Source organism: Nannobrachium achirus (genome assembly GCF_963921795.1).
Source record: "Nannobrachium achirus genome assembly, chromosome: 16".
In the NCBI taxonomy this organism is placed as follows: domain Eukaryota; kingdom Metazoa; phylum Chordata; class Actinopteri; order Myctophiformes; family Myctophidae; genus Nannobrachium; species Nannobrachium achirus.
This window is the reverse complement of record NC_137823.1, coordinates 40523491-40544547: the sequence shown is the minus strand read 5'-3', so window position 1 is coordinate 40544547 and position 21057 is coordinate 40523491. Positions and strand designations below refer to the sequence as shown.

At 43.7% G+C, this 21057-nt stretch overlaps 1 protein-coding gene across 1 annotated transcript; it reads right to left on the bottom strand.

Annotated features, from left to right (window-relative positions):
• Window positions 1-452: 452 nt before the first annotated feature.
• On the bottom strand, window positions 453-20974 carry stxbp6l (syntaxin binding protein 6 (amisyn), like; the record flags this gene model as incomplete). The annotated part of the gene is made up of 6 exons (XM_080744922.1): window positions 453-575; window positions 14320-14477; window positions 16268-16366; window positions 17003-17324; window positions 18183-18313; window positions 20818-20974. 6 exons carry the CDS (start codon window positions 20972-20974, stop codon window positions 453-455), a joined length of 990 nt encoding a protein of 329 aa, XP_080601048.1.
• Between the last annotated feature and the right edge of the window lie 83 nt (window positions 20975-21057).

The following is a 21057-nucleotide window of genomic DNA, read 5'->3' as shown; positions in this document are numbered from 1 at the left end:
TGGCTCAGTGGATTGTGCTTGGTACTTGTAAGCCAGAAATCGTTAGTCCGAACCCCGCTGACAACCTTGATTTTCACTATTTTCAACGGCCCGTTATGGATCAATATTGATCCATTTACCGTTTACAGTATATTTTTAGACCTCATTTAGACGTTTAATCCACATCTATAATTATACCACGTTAGAATTATTTTAAATAACCTTTTTATTTGTTCTTTTAAGAAAAATAAATGAAGCTGGAAACAGCTCTTGTCTATAAAGTGCTCCTCGTGTGCCTATTAAATATTTATTGATTAAATAAAATCATTTTAATAGCTATTCATCAATACAGCTAAAGTGGGTACTCGGGACCAGCCTGGTTCCCCCGGGGGGTCCCTGGAATGCCTGGCCGGGCCCCGGCGCTCGGTTGTCGGCTAGGGACCACTGGAAGGCCCCCCTGGAGGAGCGGCGGCCTAGTTGTGCGCCGGCAGCCGGCCAGAGTGCGTGGAGCCCCCGGCCGGGTCCGGGGCGGCGAGCCGGACGCGTGGGCGCCTGGTTCGAATCCGCACGGCAGTGGAGCTGCGGTCGGAGAAAGCCTGGAGCTCGGAGCGTGTTCAACCGCTACACTTAGGCTCATTTTCCCACGTTTAGAATTTTTTACATTTTCTCCTGGGGCCCGCGAACGGCGTGGCGGGGCACCGGCGCTCCATGGGCTGCCAGGGACCCCCAGAGAACCCCCCCTGAGAAGCGGACCCCTACTCGGCCGGGCCACGCCGCGTGGAGTGGAGCATTGGCTTGTAGATCGGCTACTTTTGGCTATTTTTCCATATTTTTTTCCAGGGGGTCCCCGGAACTCCGGGGGTCCCCGGGGGCCCCGGCGGTGGCCCTGCCCCCGGGGACCCCCTGGGTGCCAGCCCCGTTCCTCCCGGTCACACGGGGGCCGAGTTACGGCCTTTTTAGCTGGCTGCAGTGGCGGGGGTCGACCACTAGGTGACGCTCTACGAGCGGCATGCTCTGGGGCGCAGAGGCCAACGCGTGGGTACCACCCCCGGCTCTCCCGGCTGCTCCTAGCCCGAGTTATGCCATTTTATGCGTGCTGCAGTGGCGGGGTTCTACCAATAGGCGGCGCTCTACACGCGGCCGGCTAAGGGGCGCCGAGGCGGACGTGTGGGTACCGGCCCCGGCTCTCCCGGCCGCTCCTAGCCCGAGTTTTGCCATTTTTTTGCTATTTGGCGGTGCCGCCAGGGGGTCCCTGGGGGTCCCCGGGGGTCCGGGGGGTCCGGGGGCCCCCAGCCACTCTGCGGCCCCAGGCCGAGGCCCCAAAGTCGGACAGGAGCGGAGCGGCAGCCCGCCTGGTTCTCCATAGCCATATCCCCAGGTCCACGGTCATATCGCCAGGGGTCCCTGGAGGTGGTCCCCGACCGGGGGTCCCTGGAGGTGGTCCCCAAGCGGGGGTCCCCGGAATCTGCGGTCCGAGGCCGAGGCCCTGGAGTCGGATTCGAGTCGAGCAGCGAAGGCCTCTCAAATCCTACTCATGTTGTCAATGATGTCATATTCAAATAGGACGAAACACCCATTTTAACTAACAGGTTCCAGTGGAGCAGAGGATGAGTACAGGACTAAAGCACCAGGGGTAGTAAGTTCAAATCCCACTCACAATGTCAATGATAATGTCACAATCTGATATGGTCAAATACCCATGGAGCAGAGCATCAGAACAGAACTAAAGTACCCGAGGTTGTGAGACAATCAGTTTTTCACTACTTTTGATGGCCGTTAAGGTCAGTTTTTCACTACTTTTGATGGCCGTTAAGGTCTAAATATAGACGTCTGACCCAGGTATAAACTTAGACGTCTATTAGACGTCTATTAGACGTCTAGTCTAAATATAGTCGTCTAATAAATTTCCATTTGTAGACCATTTTTAAACCATTTCTAGACGCGTCGTCTAGGTGACATAATAACGTCTAATAGACGTCTAATAGACCTAAAAATGCTCGGTGGGATTTTAAATAAGAGACGTGTCAAGAGAGCCTGAGAGGTGGAATAGTGGTCTTATGATTAGTTCTTTGCCTCAGAGGTGCCATGTTCAAACCCCAGTCTTACCATAGTTCAATGATGCACTACTTTAGAATTTTCTATGCAAACATATACGAGAGACAGCCGCTGACGCCCCCGTCCACGTCCATGGACGCGTCCACGGCCACGTCCATGGGTAACTCACAATGTCTTTATCACTGCATTGGGCACTCATGTGTTCTGGGTTATGGTAGCTCTGTTGGAAAAGATCTTGACTCATCACCAGGAGGTCATGGAATCAATTCCCAGCACCAACATCTCTGCATCTGAGCAATGGACACTGATGGTTTGATTAACTCTCCTTTAAAAGTCCATTGTCATTGACAATGCATTAGGCGCTTAAAGTTAAATATTTCAAAAACTAAAAATTATTCCAAAGTAAGAATCTCAAGAATACATGTCCACAGTAAGGTGGAATTTTTGCATTGTGAATCAAGTTGTTCGGTTAAAGTATGTAGGAACCACGAGGTGCCAACGTTTTCAGATTTAAGTTTTAAAAGTTAAATATCTCCCAAACTACAAAACATTTCAAAGTAAAATCACACATTAAAATTGAACCTTACTGTGGACGTGCATGCCTTGAGACTTTTACTTTGAAATAATGTGTAGTTTTTGAAATATTGAACTTTAAGCACCCAATGCATTGTCAATGGAAAAAGTACAAACTTTGGCAAGCTACTAGAGCTACAAACGTACACCTATAAACACCGTTCACACTTTATCGGGTTGAGCTTACTGTGGAAATGTTTGCCTGAAAATGAATATTTGAAATGTTTTATGGTTTTAGAGATATAAGCTTTACAAAATCCGTAAAATTAACATGGGGCTCAATGGCAGAATTGTGCGCCTAAAAAAATCACGTTCACCGAGAAACTCCATTCATACTTTTTATAATTCACCTAACTGTGGACACACATACTTGAACGTTTTACTTTGAAATGTTTTGGAGTTTTGGAGATATTTAATTTTTAAATCTTATATCTGAAAACTTTGGCACCTCGCTGTTTCTACATACTTTAACCGAGAAACTTGATTCACAATTCAACAATTCCACCTTACTGTGGACATGCATGCTTGAGATTTTTACTTTGAAATAATGTGTAGTTTTTGAAATATTTAACTTTAAGCGCCTAATGCATTGTCAATGACAATGGACATTAGGAAAAAATAAAACCATCTGTGTCAGATACGGTGGTGCCACTGTTGGGATTTGATCCCACCTTTTGGTGACAAGTCAAGAGCTCTTCCAACCAAGCCACCCCAATCACACATGGTTAGTGTGCCCAGTTCATTTTCAAAGACATTTTGAGTCACTCATGCATATCTTTACAATGAATGAACATTCCAAAGTAATCCATCATCAAACTACAGGTAGACTGCGGTTTGAATAATGGAACCTCTCTGCTGAAAGTCACATCATATTTGCATGAGTTTTTTTTTCCTCCGGGTGTTTCGCCTTGATGGGACTCACTTTCCTCCGGGTGTTTCGCCTTTATGGGACTCACTTTTCTCCGGGTGTTTCGCCTTGATGGGACTCACTTTTCTCTGGGTGTTTCGTCTTGAATGGACTCACTTTTCTCCAGGTGTTTCGTCTTGATGGGACTCACTTTTCTCCGGGTGTTTCGCCTTGATGGGACTCACTTTTTTCCAGGTGTTCCGCCTTGATTTTGGGACTCACTTTTTGGGGATTTTATTGTATTTTGGGACTCACTTTTTCTCCGGGTGTTTTGCCTTGATGGGACTCACTTTTTTCTGGGTGTTTCGTCTTGATGGGACTCACCTTTTTCCAGGTGTTTCGCCTTGATTTTGGGACTTACTTTTTGGGGGATTTTTTGGTATTTTGGGACTCACTTTTTTCCAGGTGTTCCGCCTTGATTTTGGGACTCACTTTTTGGGGATTTTATTGTATTTTGGGACTCACTTTTTCTCCGGGTGTTTTGCCTTGATGGGACTCACCTTTTTCCAGGTGTTTCGCCTTGATTTTGGGACTTACTTTTTGGGGGATTTTTTGGTATTTTGGGACTCACTTTTCTCCGGGTGTTTCGTCTTGATGGGACTCACTTTTCTCCGGGTGTTTCGTCTTGATGGGACTCACTTTTCTCCGGGTGTTTCGCCTTGATGGGACTCACTTTTTTCCAGGTGTTCCGCCTTGATTTTGGGACTCACTTTTTGGGGATTTTATTGTATTTTGGGACTCACTTTTTCTCCGGGTGTTTTGCCTTGATGGGACTCACCTTTTTCCAGGTGTTTCGCCTTGATTTTGGGACTTACTTTTTGGGGGATTTTTTGGTATTTTGGGACTCACTTTTCTCCGGGTGTTTCGTCTTGATGGGACTCACTTTTCTCCGGGTGTTTCGTCTTGATGGGACTCACTTTTCTCCGGGTGTTTCGCCTTGATGGGACTCACTTTTTTCCAGGTGTTCCGCCTTGATTTTGGGACTCACTTTTTGGGGATTTTATTGTATTTTGGGACTCACTTTTTCTCTGGGTGTTTTGCCTTGATGGGACTCACCTTTTTCCAGGTGTTTCGCCTTGATTTTGGGACTTACTTTTTGGGGGATTTTTTGGTATTTTGGGACTCACTTTTCTCCGGGTGTTTCGTCTTGATGGGACTCACTTTTCTCCGGGTGTTTCGTCTTGATGGGACTCACTTTTCTCCGGGTGTTTCGTCTTGATGAGACTCACTTTTTTCTCCAGGTGTTTCGTCTTGATGGGACTCACTTTTCTCCGGGTGTTTCGTCTTGATGGGACTCACCTTTTTCCAGGTGTTTCGCCTTGATTTTGGGACTCACTTTTTGCGGGATTTTGGGACTCACTTTTCTCCGGGTGTTTAGCTTGATGGGACTCACTTTTTTCCAGGTGTTTCGCCTTGATGGGACTCACTTTTCTCTGGGTGTTTCGTCTTGATTTTGGGACTCACTTTTTGGGGGATTTGGGCCTCACTTTTCTCCGGGTGTTTAGCTTGATGGGACTCACTTTTTTCCAGGTGTTTCGCCTTGATTTTGTGCACGGACTTCCCCCCAAAACTTCTTAACAGAAATATAATATTTCCCTGTGTTCTGTTACATTTTTTGACATGATACTTTTATCAGGCTTGCTTTAGCGTGGGTACAATTTCAGCCTTAAAATGACAAATGGTGTACAGATTTGATGCAAATTAAGACCCCGCCTCGACCATGTCCAGATTTGAACAAACCTATTAAAGGTAAAGGTATTCTACTTCACAGACCTTACTAGTCTGCTGCGCCAGCACAGCGAGGTCATCTCACAATGCTTTCTGAACTGGTTTTGAAGTTATTCTGCTGGAAATCAGTCTTTAAAGTAAGATCTTCAGTGGGGCTTGAACCCACAGCCTCTGTATCATTGGCTCAGTTTCCTAACTCATTAAGCTACTTGCTGCTTGAAATATAATTGTCTTTTTTATTATTAGACGAACAACAAACAAATTGTGGGAATTTCTCCTGGAGGTGTCAAACTCCCAAAATTCTCCAGGACACTGGAAATTACATCTACTATGTTAATTTTCTTTCTGGGGGAGGACCCCCAGACCCCCCCTTAAAGGGCCATTGCATGCTGTCATACACAGATATTCATTTAAGTCATGACTGCATTATTATTAAAGATGGGTCTTACATTGCTTAAGTCATCAAAACAATTTCTGTGCGCCTACTTTTTACAGTCATGACCCCTCCACCCTCCCCAAGAAATCTCCTGTTTTCTGACGGGCTGAAGTTGGCAGGTATGGACTCTTCTTTTCCGACCACCAACACCCCCCACGGTTGGCGCTGGCGCCATGGTCCATCAACTGACCGGTAGTGTGTTCAACTTCTGACTGTGAGTGAGTTGTTTGACTGTGTTTACTGTTTAGTGTTTATCTGATTCTGTGTGAGGGTGTGTGTGGGCGGGTGGCGGTGTGTGCAACACTGCATCGTGCGTGCAAGGAGATGGGCATAACTAACAAGGACAGGAGGATATCTTATTTGACTGACAAATTGCACGCACAGTTGGCAGAAAATGGTCATGCATTTTGAAACTCTGACTTCGTCCACACACTAACATTTCCGTCTAGTTTTGTCTAGTCAACGAAAACAAACATTCGTCTCGTCATATTTTAGTCATCAGAGACTTATTTTTAGCTTGTTAACGTCACGTCTTCGCTGTGAAAAAAAGGGGCGTCGACAAAATGATATTTGTCATCGTTTGGTCAACAAAAACAACACTGGTGCCCATACCCTATGTGGGGTTGGCAAAAGGGCATATTGTGTGGAGTTTGCATGCTCTCCCTGTGTCCCCTCACAAAGATCCTGGTCTCTAGTATACTGTCTCCCCCAGCCAGCCCGATGGAGGGGAAAGGAACTGATTGGAATAATGTGTTCCTTCCTTCCAAGTCCATACAAATTATATAAAAACAAAACAATAGGTTGTTTTAGTCTTTTAAACCATATTCTGGGCATTACATACTAAGTCAAAATAGGTGAACTTTCAGCAAAAACATCCGACAAACAAGCTCACGATGTTGCGCATGCAAGTAACACTTGTAGATTGGCTAAGAGACCAATTGGACCCAATAGACCTCTGGTCAACGATGTATCATAGGCTTTTATGGGTTAATTAGTCACCCAGCCGACTGTATATGAAACTACATTTCCAAACAAGGATGATGTAATGCATAATGCAATGGTTGTCTTGACAGAATGTTTTGTGAATAGAGAAGAATGACATGTGCCATGACCCAGATAAGGAATACATGTTCTCGTACAAACAGGTTTAAATACACACATCACTGATCAACACACACACACACACACACACACACACACACACACACGCACGCGCACGCACACGCACACACACACACACACACACACACACACACACACACACACCCCTGTCCTGTCCCACTTTCCTATCCCCTATGTGTGTGTCTGTACTTGTTATGTGTTTGTTTGTTTGTATACATACGTGTGTGCATTTGTGTGTGTGTGTGTGTGTGTGTGTGTGTCCTTAATCCCACATCACAGTGGCCCTCTGCCATCGGCCCCCCTGTGTTTCGTTGTACAGAACGAATTCCCATTTTCAAAAGTCATTTTTATATGGGCTAGTCACATATTTATGTGTTCAGTGCACCAGTGAATACGGTATATGTTCCTTTGTGTGTGTCAGCCTCGAATGAGCTGTTTTTGATGGGGATGTTATTGTAACAGAACGATTTACAAATATGAGTGGAGAGTTATGTAACTGTAACTCAATCTGTGTGTGTGTGTGTGTGTGTGTGTGTGTGTGTGTGTGTGTGTGTGTGTGTGTGTGTGTGTGTGTGTGTGTGTGTGTGTGTGTGTGTGTGCAGATTTGTGTGTAAAGGAATCTCTAAATGTGTACCAAGATTCATTAAATTTGCATGGGCTTGACATAGTTGATATCATGTTTGAATTCTATTCTTTCTATTCAATATAATATGCATAGACCTACAGAAATGGATCACTATCACGCGATCACAAACTCCTACCTGGCTGGTGTAGATTCCATATTTATTTTTATTTTATTGCTGAGTGAGGTCAGCAGACAAAGTGACGTGAATGAGAGGAAAAAAACATGGGTGAAATCTGCCAATCTCAACAGGAAACAACGGTATACTTCTTATGGTATATGGTTTCCTATGAAAAATATATTGTCGTTGTCGGGTGGAAACCTCGTAACTCCAAGTTTCAAATTTGTATGTTTTCTTTTCGCAAAGTAAAGCCCTGCTTCAACATACAAGGCCGTCGCACAAAAGTAGTGAAAACAGCCGATCTACAAGCACGGGGGTAACAGTTCCAACTGAGACATCCAGATTTCCTTATCCCGAGCAACTTCTTCCACTCCCTCAGGGAGTATATCAAGGCGTTCCCAAGCCAGGTTGAAGATGTAATCCTTCCACCTGGTCTTTGGTCTGCCACGGGGTCTCCTCCCCGTGGGACGTGCATCGAGGACCTTCCTAGGAAGGCGCTCGGGGGGCATCCGTATTAGATGCCCGAACCACCTAAGCTCAGCTGACTCCTTTCCAAGTGTAGGAACAGCGGTTCTACTCCAAGTCTCTCTCGGGTGACTGAACTTATCACCCTATGTCTAAGGGAGATACCAGCCACCCGTCTGAGGAAACCCATTTCGTCCGCTTGCACCCGCGACCTTATACTTTCGGTCATGACCCACACTTCATGACAATAGGTGAGAGTAGGAACGAAGATTGCTCGGTAGACAGAGAGCTTTGCCTTCCGGCTCAACTATTTTTTCTTCACAACAGTGCGATTTAGCGACTGCAAAACTGCTCCTGCTGCTCCGATTCTCCGGCTGATCTCCTTCTCCGTTTTTTCCTTTCCCTCATTCGTGAACAAGACCCATTACTTATATTTGTAACTGAAGCCGAGTATCGGCCATTGGGGACATGTCATTTTTGCTTACTTCTACTCTAAAAGTGATTATTCCACCATTCTATATTTAATTCACACTGAGTACAGTTTTTTTCTATGGTAGGGAAGCGTTAACATTCTTTCACGGTGCTGCATGCATGATTTGAGGCATTTTGTTCCAAAAATGTGTTTTGCAAAAGACTGATGCGGAGAGACAAAACAAATCGCGGAACGGAGCGAACAGGCTGGCACACAGGCTAACCTGCTGGTGGCTAACAGGCCAATGTGAAAAGGGTGGCATTTGTTCCTTGACCAAGTGGGAATGTTTGTGCAAGAATTTCTCTGAAATCACAAACTGCGTTCATGATTTGAGGCATTTTGTTCAAAATGGACCAATCCTGCAAACTTTGGAAGCCAATGTTAACAATGTAATTCAGGGGTGCCGTGGATGAAAAACGTATGCACAGGGGTGACCTGAGACAAAAAAGTTTGAGAAAACAGTGCTCTATTCTATTCTATGTTGTGGCGTGCAGGGGGGCGGCCAAAAGGTTGGGGAGTTGCACAAACTCAACAAGCTGGTGAAAAAGGCCAGCGCTGTTGTTGGTGTGGAGGTGGTGACAGAGAGGAGAGGATGAAGGACACATTCAAGTATATTCTGGTCAACCCCTCCCATCCCCTTTATGATGAGCTGTGGTGGTGCCTGGTGCGGCACCACCTTCAGCCAGAGGCTTAATATCGTCCGCACAGACCGCTATAGGCTGTCCTCCTTTGTGCAATGAACGAGATCCCCCAAATCATAGACTGTTCGACCCCCTGCCCCATGTGTGGAGTGGACTGATTAACAAAAACATACAAACCAATGTATCAGTTAAACTTCATTCATATGGCACCTTTCATACATCAGGTGCACGTCAATGCTTTCTTTCTTTTAACAGGAAAGAAAAAGCTTAGTCAGATCTGGTTTAACATTAAGGCACAGGTCAGGTGTCCAAGGTGAGACACGGTAATGTAAACATTTAAGAATAAATAAAATGTGTGTGTGTGTGTGTGTGTGGGGGGGGGGGGGGGGGTGCACATTGTTGTATGGCAGTGATACTAAAAATCAGTATACTAGAAAATTCCGGCCCGTTGCACTGAAAACAGTGTCAGTTATTAAGCTTGACAATATAAGTCGCCAATGAATGACAGAAGTATTATTAATGTTGACCTTTTATCAACTAACCCTTGCCATTTTTGTAATGTGGCCCACAGGTTCAGAGGTTTGAGTATCCCTGTTTTATGGTATAGTACTGTATTTATATCCCGTTTTATTTTATTTTCTAGTGTACTTCTTACTCTTATTCTGTGCTGCTGTGACACCCTGAATCCCCCTGGGAGTGTAATCCTATCCTATCATATTCTATTTTGGGCAGTAATGCAAAATAACTATTGACTTGGCCTGCTTTGACAAAAGTAAAATTGGATGCAGTGTCTTAGCCTACAGCACGATTGAATCTATGAGAAACTGGACATATAAGACCTTTTGTACATCAATATTACTTACAGAATAACATTGTGCAACAATGTTGTGCCATATGGTTAATCCATAGATTAATACTCTGGAAATAGGCCAGTGTCAAATACAATGCTACCATAAAAATGATAATGTTCAACCCCAAAACAAAAGTGATTATGTGAATATTCAGTGGTCTGCTGTCAGATGGCCTTTATACAACATGCTTATTAATTGAAACCGGGATAGCATCAGTGTCATTTCAGATTTTAGCATTGGCTATTCAAAAATAACAGATATATCAAGCTTGTACATCTGCTATTTTGGAACATTTTTGAACAATTTAGAATTACGAAAATGTTTTAGAAGGCATTTGTAGAATCAGAATCAGCCTTAATGGGTTAATGGATTGGTGCTGGCTAATGATGTCACTTCCATCTCGGAGCATTTAGCATGCATTCATGACGAGCCCTGGCCACCAGTGAGGTGCAGAGAATGTTAGAGAGGCAGGGGCTGACATTTCTAAAAGGGCCTTTTGGTGAAAATATCGAAAATAGCAGACCTCCAAGCTCACAACATGTTGCGCTGCAACGCGTTGTGAGCTTGGAGGTCGGCCATTTTTGGTGCTTTATACCACACTGAATTAAGCATAATCAAGTCAATACTGGAGATATTGCATGGATTTCTACACATAGAGGGCAATTCTTTCAACATAAGATGCTGCATTCAAGTTCAGGAGAGTTTACTTTGGACGAAACAATTCTCTTGAATGCCGCCATTCAGGTATGGCATGGAAAGAGGGCATTTGCATTTCTTTCACCATAGTAAAAACTGCATTCATGGTCTGGAGAGGGCACATTTTACAGACGGATTAAAAAGGCAGGTGCTCAAGCTCCCTTTGATGTCTATGTATGTGTGCACGTGCCTACTGGCCACGATGATGAACGATGACCCCTGGCCAGGCCGGGGTGTGACCTATGGCTTGCCACAGCAGGTAGCATATTGCCATTTTCTCAGAACCTAATTTGGGCACTGCTCAGGAGGAGGTAGCCTACTAACCCTCTGGTTCTGGGTTAACCTTCGTAGTTGAAAAAGATTTATAGACCCAAAGAGTCAACTCAAAACTCAGGTGTCTAGCACCTAGCAGTGACACCATTTTGGAAAAGTAAGGGAAGTTCGCACCCTGTAACTCATAGATTTTCTACTTTGAGTTGCATTACAATGTAAGAACTTCCTTTGCTTCTCCAGTGTATTTACGTATGATTCAGCACCAGAACTTTTTTTTTGTTGGGATGTGCATGCTTCCCTTGGACTCTATTTCTAGTGTCGTGATTTACCCATCCCTTCTGCAGGAGGAAGTATAAGCGGGATCAATACAGGGGATTGACGCAGAGTCACAACGAGTTCCGCGGTCAGAGTCACAATGTCATGACCGAACCTTCCTGCTGATACGTGTATACTTTAGCCGTCAAGAAATACAGCGCCTTTGTCGATAAAGGCGCACTCAGGACATTAGATAGATAGATAGATAGCGTGACCGTGAATGTTAAAAGGTATTGATTGGCCACAATGCGGTGTTGATGAGAGGACATGGTACGCGGATCATCTGAACACAGCGGCTACCTGAGATGGCTAGGATGCCCTTACTATAGGTTTTAATAGATTAAGTTTAACCACTTGACCGGGGTCTCCCAGGGGTCTATTATACTTGGCCCCCTTCTTTCCCTTTACACCAAATCAATCTACAAGCTTTATGAGGAGTTGTGACTCATTGTGAGCTCGACAATCTGCTATTTTCAAGAAATAGTCACCAATATAAGCTAAAGGTCCGCCTATTATAACATGCCTAGAATAGGGACACTACAGGGTTAAAGTGGTTAAAGAAAGATTTTTCATTGAATTGATTTTTACCATTTTAACTATTTCACAACAATATGCAATTAACTAAAGCCTGCATATCAGAGACTTTGACATAATTATAGTATCAAAAGATTTGATAAATCAACAAAGGTATGCCAGCAATAATGATTTACATTTAAATAGCTCTGACACAGCATTTTGAGATGCAAGCTTGTCATAAAATTAAATTAAAAACCCTCTGGTTTGATGTCTGGAGAAGCAATGCAGTGGTATTTATCAGTTATAGTCATGATATTAGCACTGGTTGAAAAGGGTATCTGAAACATTATATTTGTGTTGAGTTTGAAACCCAATGTAAATTGAGTCAACATGGCTTATGGTAACTTATTTTGCAGTTTGTATGCCATCTGGTGGTGAGAAAACGTAGAAAAGAGAAAGCCACATCCAGGACAACAAAAACACTAATAGATCACATCCTCTTTTATTTGGGTCAAAGAGATCAGTGCTAGCAAATTAATCTTTCTCCCATCAAATTCAGAGACACACATTTACATAATGTAACATGTTAGGCTACATGAAATCCTGAACAGCACTTACAATTAATTAGTAACCAAGGCACCAAGACTCAATCTCTTTTCTTCTTTTTGTTGTTTGTTGTATTTTAGTCAAAAACTGTCCAAGGCCACTTCTCAACCCATTTGTTCAAATCCAGGGACTAAACAGAACCACTTAATGTTTTAATATGGGATTAAGGCTTCATTTCTACCTCCTAAAACTCTACCCTGACTCTTGATCCCAAACCCTCTTCGGAGGTTCACGTCCTCTGCTCACAATGGAGCTTCTCTTATTGTAGATGTAAACGTGGTTCCACAAACATACAGTACTTGAACTAACTGATCCACCTTCACTCATCTCTCTACAACACAGACCCACTTTCGGAAAGAAGGACTTTCACATCCATAAAAAGACAACACTTACAGACAAAAGACAAATCAACAAGAACACTTACAGTCTAGATGAAAGACAAATCAACAGTTTGTTACAGTGAAGGCGCTATCGGCACAAACATAGAACGACTATTTAGACGGGACAACATTTACGACAATATACGTAACGTGACCTACTTCAATATTGTAGACACTTTACAGCTTGCCACTTTACACACATACAAGTACACTATACACATAGAACAAGAACCGACGGCAAGTGCGGATGACAACTAAATGACATCATATAAAGCATTTATAGTGAGTAACAAAAACCCAACTAAAAACTAAAATAAGATTCATCACTCATCCTGATGAGTGCATGCCGTCGTTTCTCTGCTCAAGGCACATTAAGGTTAGACACTGCCACACAAAGAACTTTTCCACAATGAAGTAGGTCATTAAGAGACCACAGGTGCTTGATAAAAAACTTTAAAATATCTCTCATACAATTAAGATAATATATACAGAACATGGTAGTGCAGAATACCCACACTGGGTAGCTTTTACAACATAAATTCCAAAAGTGTGAATGCCTTTTTTTAGGGATAAAAGAAACCCCTCATCCATAAGGACAAATGTTTAGCATTTTAAATTAATTGAGGATATGAGAAGCCTGATTATTCAAGTGCAGCAAAATGTTCCAGCACAAGGAACTAAAGTTTCCTGCGAGGCATATAACTAGACCTCCATATTCAAAGTAAAAGCTCAAACTAGTACAGTTACAGTGGGAGCACTGGGGCACAGTTTTGCTATCCAGTTGCATCACTCCATCATGGCTTGAGTCAAAGCATCCTCATAGGTGTCATGTGGTTTAGCCTGGAGGTGAAAGGTCCCTGGTTTAACCCTGGATTTCCATCCTCTCCACTGCAGTCAATTACAGTTATGCATTTTGCTTACTTACAGTCAACAAACGTGGTGTGAGTTGGTGCTTCCTGAGTCTTCTCCTCAGAAAACAGAAGCCCGTCACAGAACAGTTAGCCACATGTGCCAAGCCACAGACTCCCTAAAGTCAGCATTAGTGTGGGTGTTATAAGAATGGTTCCACAGGTCCTCCAAGGCGACTTTACTTTGAATATTTTAGGGTTATCTAGAAGGAGAAAAGGGAACAATGTAATTAAACACTTAACGCAAACCAACAATAACGAACAATACATTGCATTGCTTTTGAACTGTGTTTAATTCTGTACACAATTAAGTGCAAATCCTAAATGAAGAGCTGTCTGGTTGGTTCTTTCGGTAAGACTGACATTATGGCTATTAGCGTACATTGAAGGAGACTAAATTAGCTGCATTTCGTATGGGCATGGTGAAAGACAAGCACAGGTGGAATGGGACAACACAAATGACTTTTATGAGATATTTAGATTAACATGCTGTAGAACAGCACACAAATCAACAGGTGTTTTTGCCGTCATTAAGACAAAAGCCCTCAGAACACTGAAGGAAACTACAAAATGTGTAACATGGCATCATTACTCCGACCACTCAGACTCATAAAGTGTAAAGTTGTAATAATTTATTACAGACAAAACGTCACCTTGTGAGCAGAGTCAGCAACCTTCTGGGCTGTGTGCATCATCTTAACAGTCTTTTGCTCAGCAGTCTTCAGTTTCTCGCCACTCTCACCCAGAGCCTTGTTGGCCTTTCGGACTACACTACCCAGAGTTCCCCCTGGGGGGCGCTGCCCAGCCTGACCTGTAAACACAGAAAGATAGGAGGCTTTAGTGAAGGGTAGGTTTTCAGCAGAGATGATAATCATTTTGAGTAAATTGATAGTCTGAATTAGTTTGCTACTGTATATCAGTCTCAATTTTTATATGCAAACTATAATATGTCTACTTTGACCTGAACGAGTTGTTATACATTTGAAAACCTGTGAAATGGGACCTTCTGCATTATGAGTACTTTTTACTTGTGGTACTTATATTTTGATGTCAATACTTTTGTGATTTTACTCAAGTAAAAAAAGTATGTCTACAATACTACTTGATACTTTTAACTTAAGCGGTTAGGGCCACCACTGGCCCTAAACCCTGCATCCTTTCACCATGTATCCCATTCCCTCCGGTCGGCTGAGGCTAAGGGCAGCGCGACGTGCTCAGCTGCTGTTGATTTGTGACTCTCTGCCCCGCAGCAGCCTGGCACCTCTCCCACCCATTACAATATCAGCCCCCTGTCAGGGGGTTCAATGGTGTCACTGCCCTGGGCTTCCTAAAAGGCTGGCCATTGTTGACCCGGCTAAACACAAAGTGTCCTCTCATTTGGGCAGTCACATCATAGAGGAGCCATTCTCTGTTGAGGCAGCGAGGTGAAGCCCAGAGCAGAGGACAATGGACAGAAAAACAGTTAAGTGGAAGAGAGGAAAGGCTATATAGGGCAGACTGAAGCATCATGTCACTAAAAGGATGGATGCTGGCAGTGACCTAAAGGTTTAGGCTTGCTGATACCCAGTACCCACATGGCAGAAGTACACTTGAAATGCATGGCCATTACAATTAACAACCAGCAGCAGTGCCTTAAGCCTTAAGACACTGTTGCCTTAAGACTAAAGCAACGGTCACACATCTGCATCCACTTTCCATATTATGTTGCAGTGCTGTGGGCAGTGTCGTTCATGATTGCCAGTTTTCCGGTTTGTAGTTAATTTGACCTACGTTGGAGTGTTGGCTCACTGAAAGAAAACTACAAGTGAAATGGCTGCCAAGTGGGGCCAACGCACAGCGCCTCTGTCCTATTGGTTGGCTCCAAGTCAAGGTTCACCAATGTTAAACTCCCATGCTTCACACGCATCTGATTTCACACGCTTCAACGCTGTAAATGTTCGGGTTGTAAATGTTCATTTTTAGTTGGAGTTGTTAATGAAGGACGTGGGTTAAGGATCGGGGATATTTTATATCAATCTGATCGCTTGGACTGAAAGATAGTTTTAATTCCTCCATCTTCCTTTCCTGTTGCCTCCACCCTGGCAGGTGGTAGTCAGGACCTCCTTCGAGTAGAACAGCTACTGTATGTGATGCAGGCACACAACAATGTATAAATCAAGCCTAAGAAACTTAAGAGATAGACATGGGACTCGTTGTTTGTTAAAAAAAAAAAAAAGAAGAAATCCCAATATCACAGAAAAATAAGCTCCACCATCCATCAGCAACTATCATGAAGATGCCCTTGATTAAATGTGTCTACAGTACATGAATATCCCCATGTTTCTGATGGATGATGATAGATAAATAAAATACATAATTATTATGTCCACCCTGTAGCCTGCAGGGCTCCTCCCGGGTGCCAGCTGGGACAAGAACCATAAAAGGTTCATAGATTAATAATCCTGTTCACTCCAGGATTCTAAACTTGATTTATTTATTTTTATGTTTCTAAAGTTTAAAGACTCTAGAGTCTAGACCCTCTCTCCACATACACGCTCGCGCACACAGTGGCTCATCTGAAGGGAATTAAAAGTAAAAAAATAAATCTTTGAGTCATCTTACCTTTAGCAGGTGAACGACCTCTGGGCCTAACCATCATCTTCTTCATCCGGTTGAAGAAGGCCTTGCAGCGATAGAGGAGCAGGTTCATGGTACAGGCCTCTAGTAGAAGAATCACGACAAAGAGACAAATATCGCATCAAGCCAGCAGGATCAGCTGTCCCTCGCTGGCCTGTTGCTAAAATCAATGGCAAGGTCGTTAGGTGAGATGTCTGTGGGCCAGGTCTGAGAGTAAGTGGAGGCAAGATGAGACAACATGGAGTTCAAATACAGCCCACGACTTGTGTTGCGTTTCACTTCCTCTCTCTGCTGTCTGCTTTTTCAGCATGGCATCAACTTACAGAGACTTAAAAGTTGCTTCAGATAAGGTAGGTAATCATAAAGACACAAATGTCATTGTGAGCTTTTTGTGTTTTTGTCAAATTTACATTATTGTTGTGTTTTAATGCATTATGAGCACAGATTATTTGAAAAGGCTATTTGAACATAGTCCCTGGTGAACAGATGGATTTACAAGCAAAATGTCTTAAGTGCATTAGCCGTCTCGCCAACTTTGAGTCAAGTATTCAGGTAGATTTGGTAACATTTTAAATGACTTTAGAGAAAAAGTAAAAAGCCTAAAAACAAAGCCATTCGTGGAAACATGGTCCATGTACAATATATGTCTGAATCTAAAAAACAAGGGAAAAAAACAAGATAATAACAGGTATTATCTTGACTAAAATCCCCAGACAGTACCTGCTGTGAGTTTGGACTGACAGTTAACGAACTCGGTCTGTCTGGGGGGGGAGTAGCTCTTCCGTCTTGCCTGCAGGCTCTGTGATTTGGGCTTGGCTCTTGGTGATGTCTGTTCTTTACTTGGGCCAGCTTTGGCTAGCTGCTCGTCGAGGCTAGGACTCCTTCTAGCCCTCTTGTCTGGCACCTTGGAGCCCAGACTGCCCTCCCAGTACGTCTGACAGGCATGGTACAGGATCTGGACAAAGATACATTTCTCAGCCGAGGAGCACGCCACCCACTCGTCGGTGGCATTGTCAAAGATCAGGTCGAACTCTGCAGAATCCTGGAAGACAAGACAGAAGAGGCTGGGTCAATACCGTGGTCGGGGGATGTGGGGGGGTTAAGAGTAAGGATGCAAGATATATTCCCATTAACAACCACACAAAGGCATACAGTATATGTTTTAGCTGATGCTCATGTGAAACAACAGTATCAGGTACAACAGTAGGACAAGCTTAAATGTGCTGACAAAGAAGCAACCAATAGTAAATAATACAAAGTCGCAACCACCCGGACAGTGGATGTAACAGATACTCCTATGTCCATTCAAACAAGTCAGATATTGACAACATAGACAGTGGAGTACTCTGTAAAGAAATAAGAGATAGAAAATAAGAAATACTATAAAATGAAATAAGACCCAGTAGACCTTTCCTTCCCAGTCAGTCGGACAAGTGTTCCAGTGTTAATTTCGTCAACTAATAAACTATGACGAAAAATGTTGGTCGACTTGTTTCACTGACGAAAACTAGATAAAACTAAAATAAAACTAAGCTATAATGACAAAAACTAACTCTTAATATATTGACATATTGATATAAAAACTAGACAGACTAGTGGAGAAGAGATACAGCTAAAAGACAAGTCGTTTTATGTTTGGTTGTGTTCTGAAAATGAAAATCGCAGATAAGCTCACAACGCGTCACGCTTTGAGGTTTTCAGCATGCAACCAAGTGTAAAATCAGCCATTACAAAATACGTTTTGGTCGACAAATTCAACTGCAGATTTAGTAGACAAAAATATTATATTTAGTCGACTAAAACTAGACCGAAACAAAAGCTTTTCAGATGACTATGACTACAGTATGACTAAACTAAATCAAAATGTGCAGTCAAAATGAACACAGGAGTGTTTCCTGACCTTGTTGGGGTTCACGCCGTTGACCTGCTTGAGCTGGTCCACCGTCCACTGGGACCTCCTGGTGAAGGAGGAGGAGCCACCAAACCGCTTGACCTTTGTAATGAGGAGCTGAGGAGGTTTCTTATTGGTCACTGGGGAGAAGGGAGGATATACACAAGGTCAGACCTCACCAAGTTTGGGATCAAGGTTTTTCAATCAATGCAGGGTCCCTTGGTATCAAGGGGAAATATGTCACAGTTACATTCCTGGAATGTTAACAACACACTCAACATCCTGGGAGGGTTGACTCAACTTGACTGAGTGCCTATTTTTCAACAAGGCAATTTAACAGTTTTAAACGTGTGTTTACACATCGGAGCTGTCAAATACATCTCCCATTGTTAGTGACCAGTAAGACTCCCTAATCGGGAGATAAGCGACCGTAGGTCACATGTACACACAAAGAGGGCTGTAACTGCCATTGGTTCCTAGTTGTGTGGGCAATGTGTAGACATACTGTGTACCGATGTGCGTGATTTTAGGGCAAAATCTGTAGGAGCAGTGTCCAAAAATGTGTTTTGCAAGAATCGGCCTCATGGTGGCGCTAGAAGAGGGCCATGTGAGAAATGAGGGGTGGGGTCTCCGCGTTGCCTTGGCGGACGAATAGGTACCGGCCCCGGCTCTCCCGGACGCTCCTAGCCCGAGTTACAGCATTTTATGTGAGCTGCAGTGGAGGGGGTCCTCCACTGGGGGCGCCACCACTTTGGCATCCGTTCTGGAGCACCAGGAGTCGGTGGTCCCCGGGAATTCCCCGTGAGCAGCCATGTTGGAGTGGTCATTTGGTCATTTTTGCACATTTGGTCTTTTTTTACATCTGGGGGTCCCCCAGGGACCTGGGGGTCCCTGGAGCTCCGGGGGTCCTTGGAGGTTGTAGTTTGGCAGCCAAGGAGCGTGTGTGCAAAATTTGGCATGGATCGGGGCAACGGTTGCGGAGATATGAGCAGGGCAATAGTGTGACGTGTGAGGTGTGACAGACAGACGGACAGACTGACTGACTGACGGACTGACACTTTGTGCAGGGTTTGATAGTAAATGCGACATACGGTCGCAATGAGTACCAAAGCAAAGATGTCTTTGTTGGGTAAAAAACCTAGAAAATCTTTGGTGTTTTGTGTTTCTCTTTCTCCCTCTCTCTGTCTCACTTTCTCTTTGTACCTGTCGGGACAATGTAGGGTCTCTGCTCTAAAGGTGTCTTGACACTTTTAGAGTTGTGATTTGGCACCAAAATAAATTTGAATTGAAATGAAAATGTAATCTGAAATTAACTCTGGGATTTAAATGTACAGTATATTCGACTGGGTGAGGATGACACAACGTTCGAACCAACCAACTTCCCAAAACCAGACGCCACTCATCTATGGCCGCCCTAAAAGGTTCAACAGAATGAGATAGGTACAATGCTTTAGGTCAGTGGTTCTAAAACCTGGGGTCGGGACCCCAAATTATTTTGTGGGGTCCTCAGATGATAAGCTTAATGTCATTTTTTTCCCCTCACTCAACGGTAAACAAACCAACACACAGAAGAATACGTACATACAGGGTATCTGCACATTTATAAAGTGACAATTTAAGGACTTTCAAGACCGTTTTAATACCAAACTGGCCAAACTGTCAAATATTAAGTAAGCAAGAGGCAAACATTGTGAAAATAGCCGATCTACATGCTCACAACGCCTGGCACTGCGAGGCGTTGTGAGCATGTAGTTCGGCTATTTTCACATTATTTATCTGTGAAACCGAGTCACATTAAATGTAATACCTACAATTCCACGTGCTTGTCAGGGTGGGGGTCCCCAGTTCATATATGTTTATTATGGGGGTCACGGCCTAAAAAGGTTTGAGAACCCCTGCTTTAGGTTCAATGACAGGGTCAGAGCGACTGGTCCTGTAGCTCTTCCCAATCCACACTGCCTGCCCTGTGTTCTGCCCAAACAAGGCATCCTGTGATGAATTACTTAACAATGCTTCTGTTCACAACAACAGCAACACAATCCATTCAGCCCACAGAGAGCGACAGGACTGAAATTTACTAAATTAAACACATTTCTGAAAATGGCAAAACGACCTAAAAAAAAAAGCTACAGCAGCAGCAGACATGGAATTTGAACTGTAGTCGGTATTCCTGGTTTGAAACCACTTAAGCCCCATTTCAAAAGTGGCAAAAATAGACGATCTACGAGCTCATGACTTGTGAGCTTACGATAGATACGATTGTGAGCTTGTAGATCAGTTGGGCATGCAAATCCCATTAAAACCGGGGAAAGCATAGTGTCATTTTAGACGTTACCGTTGGCTATTAAAGAAAATAGCAGATCTACAAGCTCACAGCGCGTCACAAAGATATTTGAAGAAAAGAAAAGTGTGAGAACTACTAGATTTAGGAGGTCTTAATGGGTTAAATGCACAACAGGTGAATGTGTACAGTAGGTACTAGGCCTATACAGTATGTGGGGAATGGTGCTCTGCAAACCTTCCTTGAGTGGACATTGTATATAGCAGTGGTTCTCAACCACTGCTATATACCCCCCCTGGGTGTCCCGACCCACAGGTTGAGAACCACTGGTAGCCTATATAGGAACAGGTTGAAAAGTGTCACCTGAAAGACATAAGAATGTTGCATAATCCCCTTTGCCGCCGCCGGTGGGCAGGAAGGACATTCTCTTCTTCTTTCTCCTCCGCACCTCCACTGCGACCAGCATGCGCTCATCGCGAGGGATGAACACCTCTTTGTTGATGGCAGACTGAATGTTCATTGTAGTCCAAAAGACCCTGAAACAGGTGAATGGTCAACAGGAGAACTGACGTCTAGGAGTCATTCTGATGATGCACTGCATAA